Source organism: Prosopis cineraria, unplaced genomic scaffold, assembly GCF_029017545.1.
Source record: "Prosopis cineraria cultivar Desert tree isolate PC_DT_omini unplaced genomic scaffold, ASM2901754v1 PC3, whole genome shotgun sequence".
NCBI classification, from domain to species: Eukaryota; Viridiplantae; Streptophyta; class Magnoliopsida; order Fabales; family Fabaceae; genus Prosopis; species Prosopis cineraria.
The window spans coordinates 1,893,835-1,911,775 of record NW_026555334.1 but is presented as its reverse complement, the minus strand read 5'-3'; the positions used below and the strand labels follow the sequence as shown (position 1 = coordinate 1,911,775).

At 32.8% G+C, this 17,941-nt stretch overlaps 3 protein-coding genes across 16 annotated transcripts; 1 reads left to right on the top strand and 2 right to left on the bottom strand.

Annotated features, from left to right (window-relative positions):
- Nucleotides 1-3,545: 3,545 nt before the first annotated feature.
- Nucleotides 3,546-5,789, top strand: LOC129307260 (protein FAR-RED IMPAIRED RESPONSE 1-like). Its single transcript, XM_054948168.1, has 2 exons — nt 3,546-5,318; nt 5,718-5,789. The coding sequence occupies exons 1-2, from the start codon at nt 3,546-3,548 to the stop codon at nt 5,787-5,789; spliced, it is 1,845 nt and encodes a 614-aa protein (XP_054804143.1).
- Nucleotides 5,790-5,817: 28 nt separating this feature from the next.
- On the bottom strand, nt 5,818-8,731 carry LOC129307438 (protein arginine N-methyltransferase PRMT10-like). Of its 8 annotated transcripts, none has more exons than XR_008592368.1 (6): nt 8,618-8,731; nt 8,430-8,527; nt 7,999-8,325; nt 7,776-7,881; nt 7,384-7,591; nt 5,818-6,190 (listed from the first exon to the last, which is right to left on the bottom strand). XR_008592368.1 is itself a non-coding variant. In XM_054948399.1 (4 exons), exons 2-4 carry the CDS (start codon nt 8,111-8,113, stop codon nt 7,450-7,452), a joined length of 363 nt encoding a protein of 120 aa, XP_054804374.1. In that variant the 5' UTR covers nt 8,114-8,191; nt 8,430-8,725; the 3' UTR covers nt 7,270-7,449. The 8 variants fall into 8 exon arrangements, 1 of the variants encoding a protein (XP_054804374.1); XR_008592367.1 differs by having other exon boundaries at nt 7,999-8,287; XR_008592366.1 differs by having other exon boundaries at nt 7,999-8,191.
- Nucleotides 8,732-12,493: 3,762 nt separating this feature from the next.
- Nucleotides 12,494-16,008, bottom strand: LOC129304755 (uncharacterized). Of its 7 annotated transcripts, none has more exons than XM_054944523.1 (4): nt 15,734-16,008; nt 15,110-15,133; nt 13,762-14,480; nt 12,494-12,666 (listed from the first exon to the last, which is right to left on the bottom strand). In XM_054944523.1, the coding sequence occupies exon 3, from the start codon at nt 14,478-14,480 to the stop codon at nt 13,824-13,826; it is 657 nt and encodes a 218-aa protein (XP_054800498.1). In that variant the 5' UTR covers nt 15,110-15,133; nt 15,734-16,008; the 3' UTR covers nt 12,494-12,666; nt 13,762-13,823. The 7 variants fall into 7 exon arrangements, with proteins under 7 accessions (XP_054800498.1, XP_054800501.1, XP_054800502.1 ...); XM_054944526.1 differs by having other exon boundaries at nt 13,762-14,443; XM_054944527.1 differs by having other exon boundaries at nt 13,762-14,416.
- Nucleotides 16,009-17,941: the final 1,933 nt, after the last annotated feature.

Below are 17,941 nucleotides of genomic sequence, written 5' to 3'. Positions count from 1 at the left end.
ATAACAATACGAGGTATAAGATTGTCTTCAACGGGAGAATAAATGTGATAAACCAAAATTATAGGATCTAAAACCATGGTTTTGGAAAAAGCCTTCCAAACACGCCAAATTTTCCCAAAATTCATTTTGTAGAAGCTAACCAAACATCCCCAATTTTCCAAACTCCATTTGATTCCTAAAACTATATTCTACAAAAACTAATTTTTCCTCAAAATCAATTTTAAAAAATATTATCCAAACAACATCACATTCTCTGTTAATCAATTTTTGCTATAATCAATTTTTTTAATTGAAATCCAAAAAATAATCAATCTTTTTCACAATCAATTATACCCAAATAAAATTCAAACACACCCTTAATCATAATTGAAAAGTAAAATTGAAAAGCAAAATCAAAAATCAGGTAAAATTATGGTTTTATAAAAATATATCCAAGCACCTTTTATAAATATTAAAATCAATTATAAATTCAAAATTATTTTTAAAAAAAAAAAATCAAACACTCATTATATATGACAAAATCAATTATGAACCCAAAATTATTTTTTAAAAAAATCATGGCACATATAATGAGCATTCAAATACTTTTAGAAAAACCTGATTTTATGTTAATAATTGATTTTAACATATAATAAAAGTGTTTAGATATATTTTCAAAAGCCCCTAATTTTAACCTCTAAAATTGATTGTAGAAGTTATTCAAACAGCCACTTTAACATCGATACTATTCCTTCGTTTGCAAATCTGAACAACATTTACGTCAAGCCTGCCGCCTGTTATTGTTAAATTTTAAGGAGTGGGATTAGAAAGTTTAGAATACGTCAGCTATGAACTTGTTTATAAACCATTAGAGCACTTTACTCATTACAAGCAACGTTGCCAATAGCCCAATGACAATCCTGATAAAGGCGACATAGTATGAGTAATGACCATAAGATAATTCATAGCTACGAGATGTATAAAACAACATGAATATTGTGAACACTATATTTTATTTAGCTATATTTTATATTTAATAATAAATTCAATTAAAAAATATAAAAATATAAAAATAAAATTTAATCCTTTTTAGGATTATATTTTTAAAATAAAAATCTTTAATTAATAGTGTTTAATTTTATTTTAGTGTAGATAATTTTTTGTTGGTGAGAATTTTATTTCTTTTAGTTCATTAAAACAATCAAAAAAATATAAAAATATAAAAATAAAATTTAATAATTTTTAGGATTTTATTTTTAAAAATAATAATCTAACAAAATTTTTTTAAAAAATCTTGCTTAAATTTTTAAAAAATCTCTCATTATCTCACCAATTTAAAGACAATAGGAATCAAATTGTTGAGAGTTAAATTTTTTTTTAAAAAAAAGAGAGGATATTCTTGACCCATTTAAAATCAAATTTTCCTTCCTAGTTAATTTCTAAAAATTGCCCTTAAAAAATTGTTTCTTAAAACAAAATATATATATATATATATATACATATATAGGGTGGGTGAAACAGAGTCAGCTTCTCTCCTTTGAGAGAAGCAGAAAATCTGGACCGTCCAAATTTAATCTGGACAGTCTAGATTTAATAATTTTATTTTTATTTATATTTTTAAATTAAAAAATGTATAAAAATTTTAAAATTTTTTAATAAATATACTAATTAATTTGAAAGTTTATATTTAATATAGATGCTTTAAATTTAATATGAAAAATTTAAATTGACTTTTCAGATATTTTTTGGACAGTGTAAATATATTATGAACAGAACAGTAAATTTATTAAAATAATTTAAGATTAATTTTAGATCATTTATATTAAAGTTAGACTTTTAAATTAATAAATATATTTATTAAATTTTTTTAAAATTTTTATACATTTTTTAATTAAAAAATATAAATAAAAAATAAAAATAAAAATATTAAATCTGAACTGTTTAAATTAAATTTGAATGGTTTAAATTTTTCTTCTCAAAGGAGAGGCAGAGGAGGTTCCTCTCAAATAAGAGAAGCCGACTCCGAGTGAAGCACTGTAGAATCAGCATTTCACTCAGCCCTTGTCTCTTGTTCCCGTGTGAGCAAAGGACGGAAGGGAGCGGAAGAAAGCCAAAAAAGCAAAAAGAAAATAATAATAATAATAATAACAACAACAGGGAAAAGCCTTCTGGAGACAAAAACACGGGTTCGGTTTCGGTACTCAGCAGCCGTTGAGTACCGTAGTGCTCATCAGGCCGAAACGCACCATTTCATTAACCATGGAGAATCTCTGTGTTGAATTAACATCGAACGCGTTCAGTCTCTCCTTTCATTCGGCGATATAAAATTGAAAGTTGGAGGGAGAGAGCATGTGTTTTGGTGCCATTCTACTCACTCTCTTTCAAGCTTCAAGTTCGACCATTCAATTCCAACAACATCATTCAGTCAGAAGGGGTTCTTGTAAGCTAAAGAACTCCATTAATTCATTTTAATTTCTTCTTCTTCATGTTTGTTTTTTGGTTGCTGTCTTATTAAAACTGAAAGCAAATATGAATGATGAAGACAATAAGCAATAGACCCACATTCAGCTTGTAGAAACAGACTTCAAAGGATGACCGAATGTTGTCTAATTTCTGAAACATACATATATATATACATATATGTGTATGTGTAAGTCGACAAGGGCTACGTTAAATGGAATACTGAATTTGCAATAAATTAAAAATTGTGGACTAGGGAATGAATTTTGTCTGCTACGATGCCTATGAATGTTGTATCTGAAACAGCTTAATTTGCGTCGAAAATATGAGTTATCTTCATTAAGCTTGCTTTACACATAATCTTGTCCTTTTCCAATTTGATACAGTTCTTTCCAATGCATGGGAAACAATATAACGAGGGAGAATTTGGCCATTAATTAAGCATATTAAACAAGAATAAGTTTGACAGTAAACCAAGCTTAACATCTTCCATTTCCTTGATTTGGCTGTCAATTGTCATCTAATCTTTCTCATTGTTTAGTAAAATAAACCTATGACTTGTTATAAAAAATTTGGCTTGATCAGCCTTTTTTTTTTGGTATTAGGTGAATGAAATTCTACCTTGTATATATATATATTTATTGAAAAGAATATGAAGAAAGAAGTTTGTGCATATGTATATGGATGAAATATATATATATATATATATATGGTGTGCGTGGCTATTTGAAGAACTAATATATAATGTTTGAAGAGTGTAAATTATCTTTACCATAACCTTGTATGTTTTGGAAAATTTTATTTTTGATAAAAATGTATAATATAATTTTTTTTTCACAGGAACCATGCAAGAGGAAGATGAATTGGAACCCAAAATAGGGAGGGAGTTTGAAAATTTGGATGAGGCATGGGAGTTTTGGACAGAATATGGTAAAAGAATTGGATTTGGAGTTAGAAAGGGTACTTCTACAAAGAGTAGAGCAGACAAATCCATTATTATTACATATAGATTTTTATGTTGCAAGGAAGGTCTGCGAAGGAAAAATGAAAAAAAGGCATATGCTTCTACACATTGACCAGAGACAAGGACTAATTGTAAGGCAAGAATGGTAGTATCTCGTGTTGGCCAAAAGTTCAGAATCACTGTGATTGATAGAGAACATAATCACCCACTTCACACAAAAGACATAGTAAGCTTGTTACCATGTCAGAGAAATATATCAGAAGCTCAAGCCTATGAAATGGATCTTGCAGAAGAATCTGGACTTGAACCTAGGGATACTTTTGACTTAATGAGTACATATGCCGGTGGTCCAGAAAATCTTGGTTATACAATGACAGATGCAAAGACTTACTTGATGTGCAAAAGGAAGAGACATATGAAGTTTGGTGAGGTGAGGTGTCTACTTGAATACTTTCAGAAACAAATTGAAGAAAATCCAGCATTCTACCACAAATATCAATTGGACCCTGATCAACACATCACTAATGTTTTTTGGGCCGATGCTCGTATGCTAATAGATTATGCACATTTTAGTGAGGTTGTATCACTTGATACAACATATAGCACAAATCAGAATCATAGACCCCTTGCACTATTTTCTGGCTTCAATCATCATAGAAGTGTGGTCATTTTTGGAGCAGCACTATTATATGATGAGACAATTGAGTCTTTCAAATGGTTGTTAGAAACATTTTTGGATGCTCATATACAAAAAAAGCCTCAAACTGTGTTTACAGACCAAGATCAAGCGATGGCAAGAGCATTGTGCGAAGTTCTTCCCAATACAAAACATTGTTTGTGTAGTTGGCATTTATTAAAAAATGGTGTTAAACACCTTGGGAACCTCATGAAAGATGGGTCACATTTTTTAACCGATTTCAAGAAATGCATGTTTAATTATGTTGATGTAGAGAAGTTTGAAGAAGCATGGAGCCAATTATTATCTTCTTATAATGTTCATGAAAATGGATGGTTGAAGTCTACTTATGATATTAAGGAGAAATGGGCTTGGTGCTATGTGAAGGAAACATGCACACTAGGCATGAGGAGCACACAGATTAGTGAAAGTGTGAATGCTGATGTGAAGAGATGTACAAAGCCAAAATTGGACATCAAGCGATTTTTTAAAAGGTTTGACAAGGTTGTGGCAAAGAAGCGATACAAGGAAGTGGAACTTGAGTACGAATCTCGACAAAAGATTCCAAGGATGGTTAATCAAAGTGCGCCTATTCTACGCCAGCTTGTGCAAGTTTATACCCCTACTGTTTTTGACATGTTTCAAGAGCAATGGGATCTCCAATTCTTTGTAGAATTAATTGCACGTGATGAGAAAGAGTCATTATTTGTATATATTGCCCATATGATTGATCAGGAAGGGGAATGGAGAGTTAAGTTCAAACCTGATACCCATGAAATTTTTTGTACTTGTCAAAAGTTTGAGTCCACGGGAATATTTTGTTGTCATGCATTAAAAGTGTATGAGTCAAAGGATGTAAGAGTTATGCCTGACCAGTATATTCTAAAGCGTTGGACTAAGGAAGCAAGGTTTGGTGTTGTCCATGATGTTAGAGGAAATGAGATTCAAGTAGATCCTAGACTTGACATCACGCAGAGGTATAGACAATTAATGCTTATGATGGGAAGATTAGCATCCAAGGCTGCTAAGACACTTGAGGGATTTACTTGTGTTCAGAGATGTGTCATTGAGTTAGAAAATCATATTCCTAATGGTAATGAAAATGATACTTCTGAACCAGTCATAGAGTCACAAAATATGCCAAAGGGGTTCAAAAAAAGAGATGGAAAATCAAGCAAGAGATGTTGGAAAGGTTGGGAAGAGAAGAATTTAAAAACAAGAAGAAGAGTTGTATCAAAGGTAGTAAATTTTAATTTATATATAAGACAAAAACAAATTATTACTTATTTTGTATTTGAATTTTTTTTAAGACTCTCAAGAAGCTTCACCATATAAGAAGACATCAAAGGAAAAAGAAAAGGCCTCATCATCAAAAAGAAGAAGAAAGGATGATCAAATGAAAGATTTACAAGCTTCAGCAATTTCTTACTTGGAAGCTCCAACACAACCAGTACAAATACAAGATTCAACATTTTCATATGCAATCCCTCCAGTACAACATATTTTTTCACCCCCTACATCACAATCATTGTCATTTACAAGCTTATTGGTGGTATGAAGCAATAAATTGGTCACTACTAAATGGTATATATTGTTATCCTATTTTGATGTCACGGTTGTTAACATTTACAAATGCAGGCACAAAGTAATGAAATTCCATCACTTGAAGCCATAGATCTTATGGAAAACCACTCACAAGGTAATGAATAGAAAAAGAGATACACAATTTGCACAAAAACATAATTTTATTAATTTTCATAATGTCATATACAATTTAAAACATTTGTCTCTTTTGGCCTATATACAATTAACAACGTTTACATACTCAAAATTGCAAAAAAAATGATACTTTTACATCATTTAATACAATCCCTGTCACCTAACAATTCCACAAACCAGCACTATAGTCTTTCTTCAAATCAGCATACTACATATTGCAAGTTTGGAGTCTTCAAGCGTTAACATATTCTCTGTTTTTTGTTTTTTTTCCCGCAGCACCTTGATTCTGCAATATAGTGCAATTCTGGAAACAATTGTGCATATTTTTTGTGGGATGGTCCTTGCTTTGCTTCATTACAGATTTCTTTCCAACTCTGTCAGCAACATCTATCCTGTAACCAGTATAGAGCAAATCAATTTCCATCCTTATCCATTTATAGCTTTACATTATCTTCTCTATTTTGGAAATGTACATCACACTACTCTTACTACATATATTTTGGGAATGTAGATCTAATTTTTGATGCCAAACACAATTTCTCACTTCCTCATGATTTTTGATGCCAAACATCTATCTTGAAGCTTTAAGAAGTGGGTGTGCAAGTTGGCTCAAATGGTAAGAAGATTCAAAATTGGTGCCCATAACAGTAGATACATCATCTGCAGTTTGATCTGTGCCTTTGTTATATATGATTGTTCCTACGTTGTTTATCTAACAGAAAACAACTTTTGAAGTCCATTGATCACCAATTTAGGAAAGAAATATCATCACATCTAAAGGCTCACAAATTGAACAAAATGAAATAACTAGATATATTCTTTTTCCTCTGAAGATGCATTGACAGAACCCAATGGCTCAAATATAACAGATATGGTGAGCCTTGAAACTCTTCATTCAAACCTAAATTATTTTTACACCCAGTGAGCAAAAAGAAGAAACTAAGGTCATATCATAGTGCATAATATTTCTACACCCAGTGAGCAAATCATCAAAGATGATTAGGTCAATATCATCCCAAGATGTGCTTGACAGTCAATTAAAATGCAAAGAATCGTTCAATTTTGAAAAGAGAAATACTGGCAAGATTTTTTTTATTGTACTATAATCTCTTTTCCTCTGCGTTGATTTGCAGAGAACATCATCTTACACAATGTGTGTTTGCAAGTCAATATTGAAATGTTCTTTCGCCCTCCAGTGCTTTTCCCTCTCTATTCATTCTAGCTTGAAAACATTGCCAGCTTCTATGGCAATAACTAGATTTCCTTTAAAGGATAACTAAGAAGATCCAAATCCAGATTGAATGATGGGTCAGTCCTAACATGCATCTATAAAGATACTGCACAAGCGTAATGTAACCTCTAATTTCCTTCCCACCGATAGTGCGGACCATTGAACATCTAAACGCAAGATAGAACTACACATTTCTTTACTGTATATTGAATTATGTGTTTAAAGGTAGGATACTAGTAGTTGCTCTGATCGTAAGTTTATTTCGAAGCCAAATTCCAAACGCGAATACAGCCATCTTCTCCAGAACTGACCACACTATCATTATCAATACAAGCTAACCCGAGAGAAGCTTACAAGGATGTTGAGCTTTCCATGAAAAATGGAGGCAACAATTTGCATTAAATTTTGACACTGGTGACTTTAGATCACATCGCAGACTGATCTAGTGACACAAAATCCTTTGCTCCTCCACTCTTTCAAACACTTGTCGATGTCTAATTGGTTACGGGAACATATATGCACAGTTGCTCCAAATTCTGCTAGTTCTTCTACAATGGCATGCCTGATTCCAAATAAAAAAATGAATCAGCGGCAACAGTGATGGAGTTTGAATGAAACGATATTGTATTGAGACAGTTTAAACTAAATCATATAGTGTTTTTGTAAAGAAACAAGCTGCTGAGCATTAATACATATAAGGGTAAAGTTTGTTATTATTCCAGCAACAAAATTAACATAATACTTACATCACACCTGTTGGTTTGAGCCAGCAGTCACGAGCACATATTACTGAATCAAACATAGATTCACGCAGAAGAAAATATCCCATCCACTCAGAGATTATCACGTCAACTGCAAGTTGCATGACATTGAAAATTAGAAATGAGACAATTAAAATGTGTCAATGATAAATACCACCAAAAAATTAAATTCTAAACTTGGAAAATAGATTAAGCAAGTTGTGCTTACCTTTCTCCGGTAAAGTTATATCTTCCATTGAGCCCTCAATTACTTCAACCAAATGTTGAAGATTATTTGCTTTGATAAGAGTACGAGCATGTTCTGCCATCTTAGTTGCTTCCATTGCGTATACTTTCCTTGCTCCAGCCTGTGCTGACCATATCGCAAGAATGCCGCTTCCAGTTCCCACATCCAAAACAGTCTTCTCAACATTCAAATCGCTTAAGTCAGCCCAAAATCTCTCCCAGATAACGTTATAAAGAACAAGCTTAATCAATGTCACGTGCTTCAGACAGAACTGACAACCCAATCAATGGCACAATAAAAAGGATAAAACTACAAATCATCAATTCGCACCCCATGGTTGAAAATTCAACACAGAGCCAAGAAAATGAGAAAAATTGACAGGACAGCACTGCAAGAGAAATTAAGAACCATACTTGGCGATGATCTGGAAAGGAAATAACTCATCGAAGTGTCGCAGAAATTAAGAGCCATGCTTGGCGATGATCTGTAAGAGAAAAATCAACAGGAAACACTGCAAAAAAAATCAGCAGGAAACGGCTAAGGCTGTGTCGCTGAGAGAGAGCTCATCGAGATAAAGGAAATAACTCTCCAGAAAGGCTACCCTTGGTGATGATCTGATGGAGAAGGTCCAAATGGAGATACAGAACCCAATGATTGTGACGGCACCGGCGAGAGGAGACGCCGATAAAGCTCTGGTTTGAGAGTCTTAAACCTGACAGCCAGCAAACGGTAAAGTCGACCAAAGGAATTGTTAAAAGCCTTATTAACATGAAAAATGAATGAACGGTTGAGATAAAAACGTAATGAACGGCAGAGATTCTCCATGGTTAATGAAACGGTGCGTTTCGGCCTGATGAGCACCACGGTGCTCAGCGGCTGCTGAGTACCGAAACCGAACGCCAAAAACACAGGGCAGAGAGAGAGAGAGAGAGGGCAGACGATTGCGCACACGAAGAAGCAAAAAGGCAGAGCAGAAACACAGCCACGCAAAGAACGTAGGCAGGAAGAAGAAAAGCGAGAGACGAAGGAGAAGAGCAGACACAGAACACACGCACCCGCAGCCCAAAAACACTTTCGGCCAGAGAAAGCAGAAAGCAGATGCAGCAGAATAGAAACACAGCACAGATGATAAACATAAAGAAAAAACAGAAGCATCAAGGAGAGCAAACTTTCAGCTAGACCAGACGAAAGAGCAAAAGAAAGGCAGAACAAAAGCTTCACAAAGTAGAAACGCCAGTCACACACGCGAACACGTTCGGCCACATGCAAAAAAAAAGTGAGAAGAGCAGAAATACGGCCACGCAGAGAACGCATGCACGAAGAGAAGATGCGGAGGACAGCAAACAGCAGAGTGAAGAAGAAACCAGATGCAGAGAGAACAGACTTGGACCAAACGCAGAAGCAAAAAGTAGAGGAGGACGGACGAAAAACAAAGAGAAAGCAGAAAGAGGAGAGCAGACACGAGCAGGAAGGAACCTAGAGACGAAAACACGCAAAACATCTCTGAACGTAACAAGAGGAGTGAAGCACGCAAAGAGCCTTCCATCTCACACACAAGCTCTAATAAATTCTTCCTTGCTTCTGCTTTCAAGAGGGGACAGCGAAGTGGGAGAGACGACGAAACAAGAGAGGATTTTCTGGAGGAGAGAGATCCGGAAGGGGAGGAACGAGCAAGAGAGAGAAGGAGAAGAAGTTGGAGAAAGAAGAGAGACCGAGGGTGAGAGAGCAACGGTAGAGGGAAAGAGAGAGATCTTGCATTTTGTTGCTCTCTCACGGCAAGATCTGGAGAAAGAGAGGGAGAGAGATTCAAATGGTTTGGGATCCTCGCCGTCATGCTCCTGCTCATCTGGCTGCTGCATTTTCATGAGGGGATGGAGTATGATTCTCTCAATAGATACCGAGTCTTCAACGTCCACCTTCTACTGTTGTTCATGGGTTATATCTTCATATCGGGTCAAGCAATGATGGCGCACCATATGATACCGAGCGAGAGGTCAACCTAGAAGTTCATGCACCCGTTGCTTCACTTGATTGCTTTTGTGCTGGGAATCGTTGGTTTCTGTAATTGCATTGTGAGTATTTTGCAGCTGAGATCCATTGTGATGGCTGCAACTGTTTAAATTGTCGCAATAATATGGATAATGAGGCTGCCAAACGAGAGGTAATTAGAATCATTTTAGAGCGCAATTCAAATGCTCGTCCACAAGAATCACAGGGTTTCAAGGTCGGTAATCCAATTCCCTCAAGTTTTTATAGTATTACTTGACTAGGCTCTTTATATTCACTTTAATTGAATCAAATGGGGCTTGCAGTATTTATATCGTAATTTTTGTTTTTGAAAGGCCCATTATCAAGTAGAAGCTAACTTATATATAATTTAATTCCAGGATGAGATTTTGATTTGGTGTTTATCGTTTGTGAAAAAAAAAAATTAGTATTATTGGAGAGTTATGCAATGGCTACATACATGGTTTATATGATTGTTGTTTTAAAGGAAGAACGTTGCTGCTTCATTTATTTATTTTTTTTCCTTTTGGATATCTTTAAAACATCAAGCCAAATATCTAAGATTATGGTCAAGTTTAAAAAAAAGAAAGAAAAAAAGAAATGGTCCACTCCTAATTTGTTGCTCTTATGTTCGAATGAATTATCTTTGAATATGTGCATCCCTTTGTGGCTGTATGGTAAACATAACTATCATTTTTAAATTTTGCCATGTGAGATTTTAAGAATTTTCATTGGTATTGAGAATGATCTCGTATCGTGTAAATTAATAAAATTTTACAGGTATGAAGATCCAACTTGTATATTAAAGATGGGTTCTAATGGCTCACCATTAAAATTAACTTTTTTTTTATAATTTAAATCAATAAAATATTTAAGTCTCATGTAAGATTTCAAGAATTTTCGTAGAGAATTAAATTAAGTACATTATTGTGTGGGATAATAAATCCTCACAGATATCATGATTCTCAATTTATATGAATTTTGTAAATAAAATAATAAATATTTTTTATAATATTAATTAATTAAATTAATAAATTTAAATTATAATCACATTTTGTAATTAGATCATTTAGTCATGTGAAATTTTTGAATCTTTGTAGACTTCTAAAATAATCATATTATCGTATGAGTCAATAAGACTCTGCAGATATGACGATTAAGTTTTTTTAAAAAATATATAAATTATATATTAAATCTATTAAATTAAAAATGTACTTAAATATATATTATTTAATCCTTTATTGTGTGAGAATTTTTATCTCCGTAAATATTTAGAACAATCGTATTACAATATAAGTCAATAAGGCTTTGCATGAATGATGATTAAGAGTCTTTAAAAATGTAAATATGTATATACACAATTAAAATATATTAAATTATATTAAATTAAAAATATACTTAAATGTATATTATTTAATTTTTTATCGTGTGAGATTTTAAAATCTTCGCGGATATTTCGGATAATCATATTACTGTATAAGCCAATAAGACTTTGCAAGTATGACAATTAAAATTTTTTAAAAACATATACATACATGCTCAAAAAATTGTTATTAATACTTTAAAATATACATAAAAATATAAATAAATAAATTAATTAAGTTGTTAAATTTTTTTATTGTGTAAGATTTCAAAATCTCCCTAAATATTTAGAACAATTACATTATCATATAAATTAATAAAGTTTTATAGGTATAGCGATTAAATTTCTAATTATAAAATATAAAATAATAATTTTAAACTCTTTTCTTATCTTATTTTAGAATTTTAAAATTAAAAAAATAATTAAAATTAAATTACTTTTTTGTAATATAAAATACACATATCAAATTTCAAAAAATTATTTTATTTACAAAATGATAAATTATTTTTAATTAATTTCTATTCAAAAAAATATTTTCACCAATAAACTTTTTAAGCCGAACTACGTGAACTTTGACCCTCATCGCAGGATACGTAAGCCTCAGACTTTAATTCTGAATCAAGTACTCCCTTGTTAATAAATAACTATCTCACTTAATTCTTATCATTTTTATATCAAACATATGAATACAAAAAGGATAATTAAAATAACTTTAAAACTGTATTAATATAGCACAACAATCTTCAGGTAACCGTTCTGACAAATGTGTTGTGAGATGCCTAACACCTTTCCTACACTTAATCGACTCCTGAACCTATTTCTAATTTTGCGGACCATTCTTGTTCTTTTTTAAATAATTTTCTAAAATTTTTCTCAAAATTTTGATGGCAACTCCCGTTTTGTCAGTTTTCGCTCCGAAGGTCAAAACTTCTGCTCTCTCGCGCCGTCCGCATCGCATTTTCTGGTGCGACAAAGGTATTTGTATAAAAATGCATGCAGTACACTTGAAGGTTTTTTCTTTTTCCTTTCTTTTTTTTCTTTTTGATGAAAAGACGAAACCCAGGCCAGAATTAGCCTATGCCTTTTTTTTTTTCAGGCTAACTTGAATTAAGTAACCCACCAAATCTGTGCAAATTTGATCCAAATTTTGCCTAAATAGCATCATGAAAGTTAAAACATACATAAGAAAGCAAAGGAATGATTGCTCATAAATGTGCTCCACGACTTCATATTAATCTTGATCAAGCCAAACCCACGCCTTTCAAGCTTAAATCTTGTACCTGTCCATCATTATATGAATATCTTAATATTTTTCCGACACTCAAATGACAAGGAGATGCTTGAGTTTCATCTATTGCAGAGTTTGAGATCAAGTTTTAAGCAGCATCTGATCATGCTGGTGAACCAAACAATAATTTTTTTTTTTATCAGCAGAAGTCTATGTGTGTTGGATCTTAGGAGCTCACCAAAGTCAAAACATATCTAAAAGTTCAAAGAACGTTTTCAAAGGTACTCACAGATAGCCCATTAACAAAATCCTCACATTAACAGTAAAATTTGATTTCACCACATTGTGAGTTATTGACCAAATCTTTACCAATTGAATCAATCTTTGTTAGTACCAAACAATATTATTTCTGGGAAGGAATGGGATTAAAGATTGTATGTTGGGAGACGGACTAGCAAACTTATCAGAAGTGAAAATACAGAGGAGAGATCTAGCACAAATCCAGATACATCCCATACTTTCTTTATATATTTTACTTCCGCTGGACCACAATATATGTCATTAGTAACAAATTAACATTTTATGAAAAATATTAGTTAAAATCTTATTTTCCTATGTTCTTTAAATATGAAGCATTTAAAGACACGAAATTTAAAAAAAAAGGGTATAAATGGTAAAAAAAAAATATAAAATTTATCCAATGTCTTATATTTTGACAACTAGTAAAATACAAAATTCAACTAAAAAAGGTGTATCTTAATAAATTCAGCCACGGGCTTCTCAAAATGAATTCAGGAAGAAAAGCTAGAAAAATGTCAGCTAGCAAATGTTGACTTTCCAAGGCATAATAAAGCAGGGAATGGTGAACATGAAATAATTTTAGACATAAATCAAATAACAAGGTTGAACGTTTTGAACCAATTATAATTCATACAAAAAAAATTAAAAAAATAAAAAAGAATCAGGAGAGAGGAAATTGTAAATCAATACCAAGAAAAATGCATCTGCAGGGCACAATGTCCCTGCTCAAAGACAAATGAAAATTTCTAGACTTCATTTAGCATCAACCAATAAGCTCTGAATACATTCCACAAACATAACAATGAACTCTGGCCAAGTTAGTAAGCAGAGGCATAGGAAGTGATACCTCGGTCATTTTAAGCTGTCTGCCAAAATTATGCTGGTTGTGCCCCCAACGTTCAAAATAAGCTACAGTTCTTTGGCCCCTTGCTGCAGCTCACCCAGGATGCATTGCACATCACGTTCCAAGCCAAGCAGTTCACTTGCCTTGTAATTTGTCACCCCTAATTTCGTACTATGAGACAAGCATATGGAGCACATTTGACCCATAATCCGCAAAGACCCTTTGGGCAATGATAATAAGTGAATCAATTTCAAAGCTTCCTTTGAATTCAATCCTCTTTCCCTAACTGCAATCCGTGCATCCCTAAAGGGAGATAAACACTTGTCCCTGGCAAACCCGATACACTTCTCCTTCGCAGCGGCAAAGCAGCTCTCCATTTCACGCTCTTCACATCGCTCTCGCTCCTTTAAATCAGTAGGTTTGACACCTGTCAAGGACTTCCACCATGGAGGCTTGCACTTGCTAGAAGCGCTGATAGCACACCCAATCCTGGCCCCCTCTTGACATTGCAGTATGATTTTGTGCTCGCAGGCTCTGTATGAGGAAATCCAAGCTTGTGAGTCTCTGAATGCAAGTACAAAAGGACCGGCTGATGGGTCATCAGTGGAACCGGCCGGTAATGGTCCGCGTAACAAGGGGATCGGCCTTTCAAAGTTTACTACAGTTGACGAACGAGAGTAGTCATCTAGATTATCGATTGCAGGTGCATCAATTCCAAGCATCTGGGATTTTAAGGGTTTGGATAAAATGATATGATGTCAATCAAGAAAATTAAATGACAGCAGGCTCTCAAATAAGATTGTGCCAAAAAGAAACTTTGAAATTCAAAGTTTGGCAATGAGCAGATCTCTTCGTGCTCAGTCGTGCTAAGTGCTGTTATGCAGTGGCCGCTGCCTAGCCACCGTGGTGTTTCTAAATTAGGGCGTGGGAACTAGGGATGGAAACGAGCCAGGCTAGGCCAGGCTTTAATCTGGTAGGCCTAAGCTTGCAAGGTAGATCTCAAGCCTCAGCATGTGGTCTATTTAAGGCTGTTATTTAGACTCAAGCCTGAACCTGCAAAGTCCTATCATAGTCTGAAAGCCTAATTAAAAGCTCAGATATAATGAAAAAAATGTAAGGAGGGCACTTCAAGTAAATAAGTGATGCTCCAATCACAAATTAGGGCTTGAATCACCAGTAACATTAAGCATTTGGATAAAGAAAATTCCAGTCACCATGAATGACCTCTCTCAAGCTATAAAAATCTATAAGTTCAGTCCATATTCTTTATAATTAATCAAGTTCAACAAAGAAAGGAACGAAGGCTTGGTTCAGATTGATAAAATCCATGTGGAGATAGTAATAAATTCACCTCCTCTGCTGCACATCCAAAAGCCTGTGAAAGTTTAATAGAAAACTTTTTCGTATCACTAGAAATATATACACCATGAATATCGCAAAACAACTAGGATAATCATAAACACAGAACTTCTACATTCTAATATATAAGACCAGGGAATCAACTCAGAGAACTCGACAACTAATTCTCCAAAGTGAAAATTATAACACCATGTTTACCTAAAGAACAAAATTAATAACGCCCACAAAGACAAACCTCTCATAGACTAGGCAATCAACTCAGTGAACTCAGCAACTAATTCTCCAAAATGAAAGTTATGACACCATGTTCACCTAAAGAACAAAAGTAATAACGCCCACAAAGACAAACCTCTCATAGACAAAATGAAACACAACTGACAATGGTAAGATGTTTAAATACCAGCAAAAATTCAGGATTTTAGAAGCGCCGCTGGGCACCATGAGTAAAATGTAATGACCCTGTCTGAATTTTTTTTATATTCAAAACTAGATCTAGTCCTCATCTATTATCTAAAGCCATGACTGAGACGTCCCGGAAACTCCTCAAGCACACTTGCGAAATACTACCAGTAGCAGGTTCATAATAGAGTAGAAATGGAGGCTGAGAAGGACCAACCTGAGCATGAGCAGGACGACTGGACGAGCACGACCAATCGACGGTGAGCACTCGCGGAAAGTCTGAAGAAGAGCTAAGCTACAAGCCGACGACTGAGAGCAGGGCAAGACTTCACGAGCTGAGTTCGGGCGCCGCGGAGAAGATGAAGGAGAAGGTCTGAGCTCGACTGATCGGTGACCGAGTAGAGCACGACTTCATGGGCACAGCACCGAGGGTGGACTGATCGGAGATTGAAGGAGAAGGGCTGAGGTACGTGAGAGTGAGACTAGGCGAAGCCTGGATGGATTGGGTGGAATGAGGGTCGGGATGAAATTAAAATCCTGGGGATAAAATGGTAATTGCAAAATAAAAATTAAATATATAAAAATATAAATATATTACAAAGTTAAAGTGCAAAAATGTCTGAAAATTTTTTTTATGGATGCTTGACATTTTAAATTTTTTTTAAAATATTTTTACTCTATCATTAAAAATTACAAACATTGATCGTTAAATTGAAGTTTGATTAAGGATATTTTTATATTTTTTTTTCAATTCTTTTGTGTTTAGTCTCTGATTTTATTTTCTAGTAAATTTTTTTATTTTTTTTTTCTTGCAACAAATAAAAATAAAGATTGAAAAATGCAAAAATAAAAGAGGGCAAAATTATAAAATATTTGATCAAACTTTAATTAATGATTAATGTTCCTTATATTTAACCGTGGAACAAAAATACTATGTTTTTTAACTTTCAAAGTAAAAATATTTTTAAAAAATTTAAAATACTAGATGTCCCTAAAAAAAATTCAAGACATTTTTGCTATTATATTGGTTTTGCCAAATCATGCCCAATCTGTTTGGATAAAAATTTAAAGAATCTCAATGAGGCCCTCAAGATTAAATTACTAGTATGCATGGCTAAAAACATTATGAAACTATTTTGCAGGCTCAAGGACCATGATAGCTATTAATTTTTTCTATCCTATTACAAAAATATCCTTGACTTTTATTTAAAAAAAAAGGCCCACCATCGACGTCTAACAAACCACCGCTGCACCAGAGGCAGGAGCTGTGTCACTGGCCATCAAACCTCTAATGATAGCAAGTGATCAACAGTGGGTCAAATGAAAAAAAGGAGCCACAGGGTAATTTGATTCATTGATCCCTAGGGTGTTAAAAAGAAATGTCATTGAACCACTGAATACTTTTAATTATATATAACAAAATATAATATATTATAGTTTGTTTTCACACATTTATATAATTTATTGTTCATCATAAAAAATTGTCAAATTTTTAAACCTAACTTTTTTCAATTTTTTTGACAATTTATTTTTTCAATATTGACATTTTATTAATATTATATTATATAAAAATATATATTATATAAATTTATTTTTCAAGTATTTTCATCAATTTTGGCTATTTATAAATGTATTGTTGTTTATATCCGAATAATCACTTTATATATACGAACATAACTTATTCATACATAAAAAAATTAGGCTAAAAATGTTAATATGTATAAGTTATTGTTTGAATATGTACAAGTAATCATTCAGATATGGATAATAAAGTGTCTATGATTAATCAAAGCTAATGAAAATACTTGAAAAATAAATGTACAATGTAAATATATTTTATTTAGCATAAAATTGATAAAATATCAATTTTGAAACAAAAAGTTGTTAACAAATTAAAAAAAGTTAGGTTTAAAAAATTAACAACTTTTTTGACATATGAATAAGTCATGTTCGTATATGTACAAGTAATTGTTTGAATATGATAAAGAATGCCTACATACGTAACCAAAGTTGATGAAAATACTTGAAAAATAATTTTAAATTATATATATATTTATTTGGTTTAACATTGATAAAATGTTAATTTTGAAACAACAAGTTATTAAAAAATTTGAAAAAATTAGTTTAAAAAATTAGCACTTTGTTTAATGTATGAACAAGTCATGTTCGTATATATATATAAGTAATTGTTTGAATACATACAATAATGGGTCCATGAATAACCAAAATTGATGAAAATACTTGAAAAATAAATTTATAACATATACTCCTTCCGTTCAAAAATATAAAGTATTTTTTAAAAAGTTAGATGTTTAAAAATGTAAGGCATTTTTAGTCTTTTAAAGTATAGTTATTGCCTTTTTTTAAAGTACCCCTATTAATAATGATTTTATATTTATTATAAAGTGTTTAATAGGGGTAAATA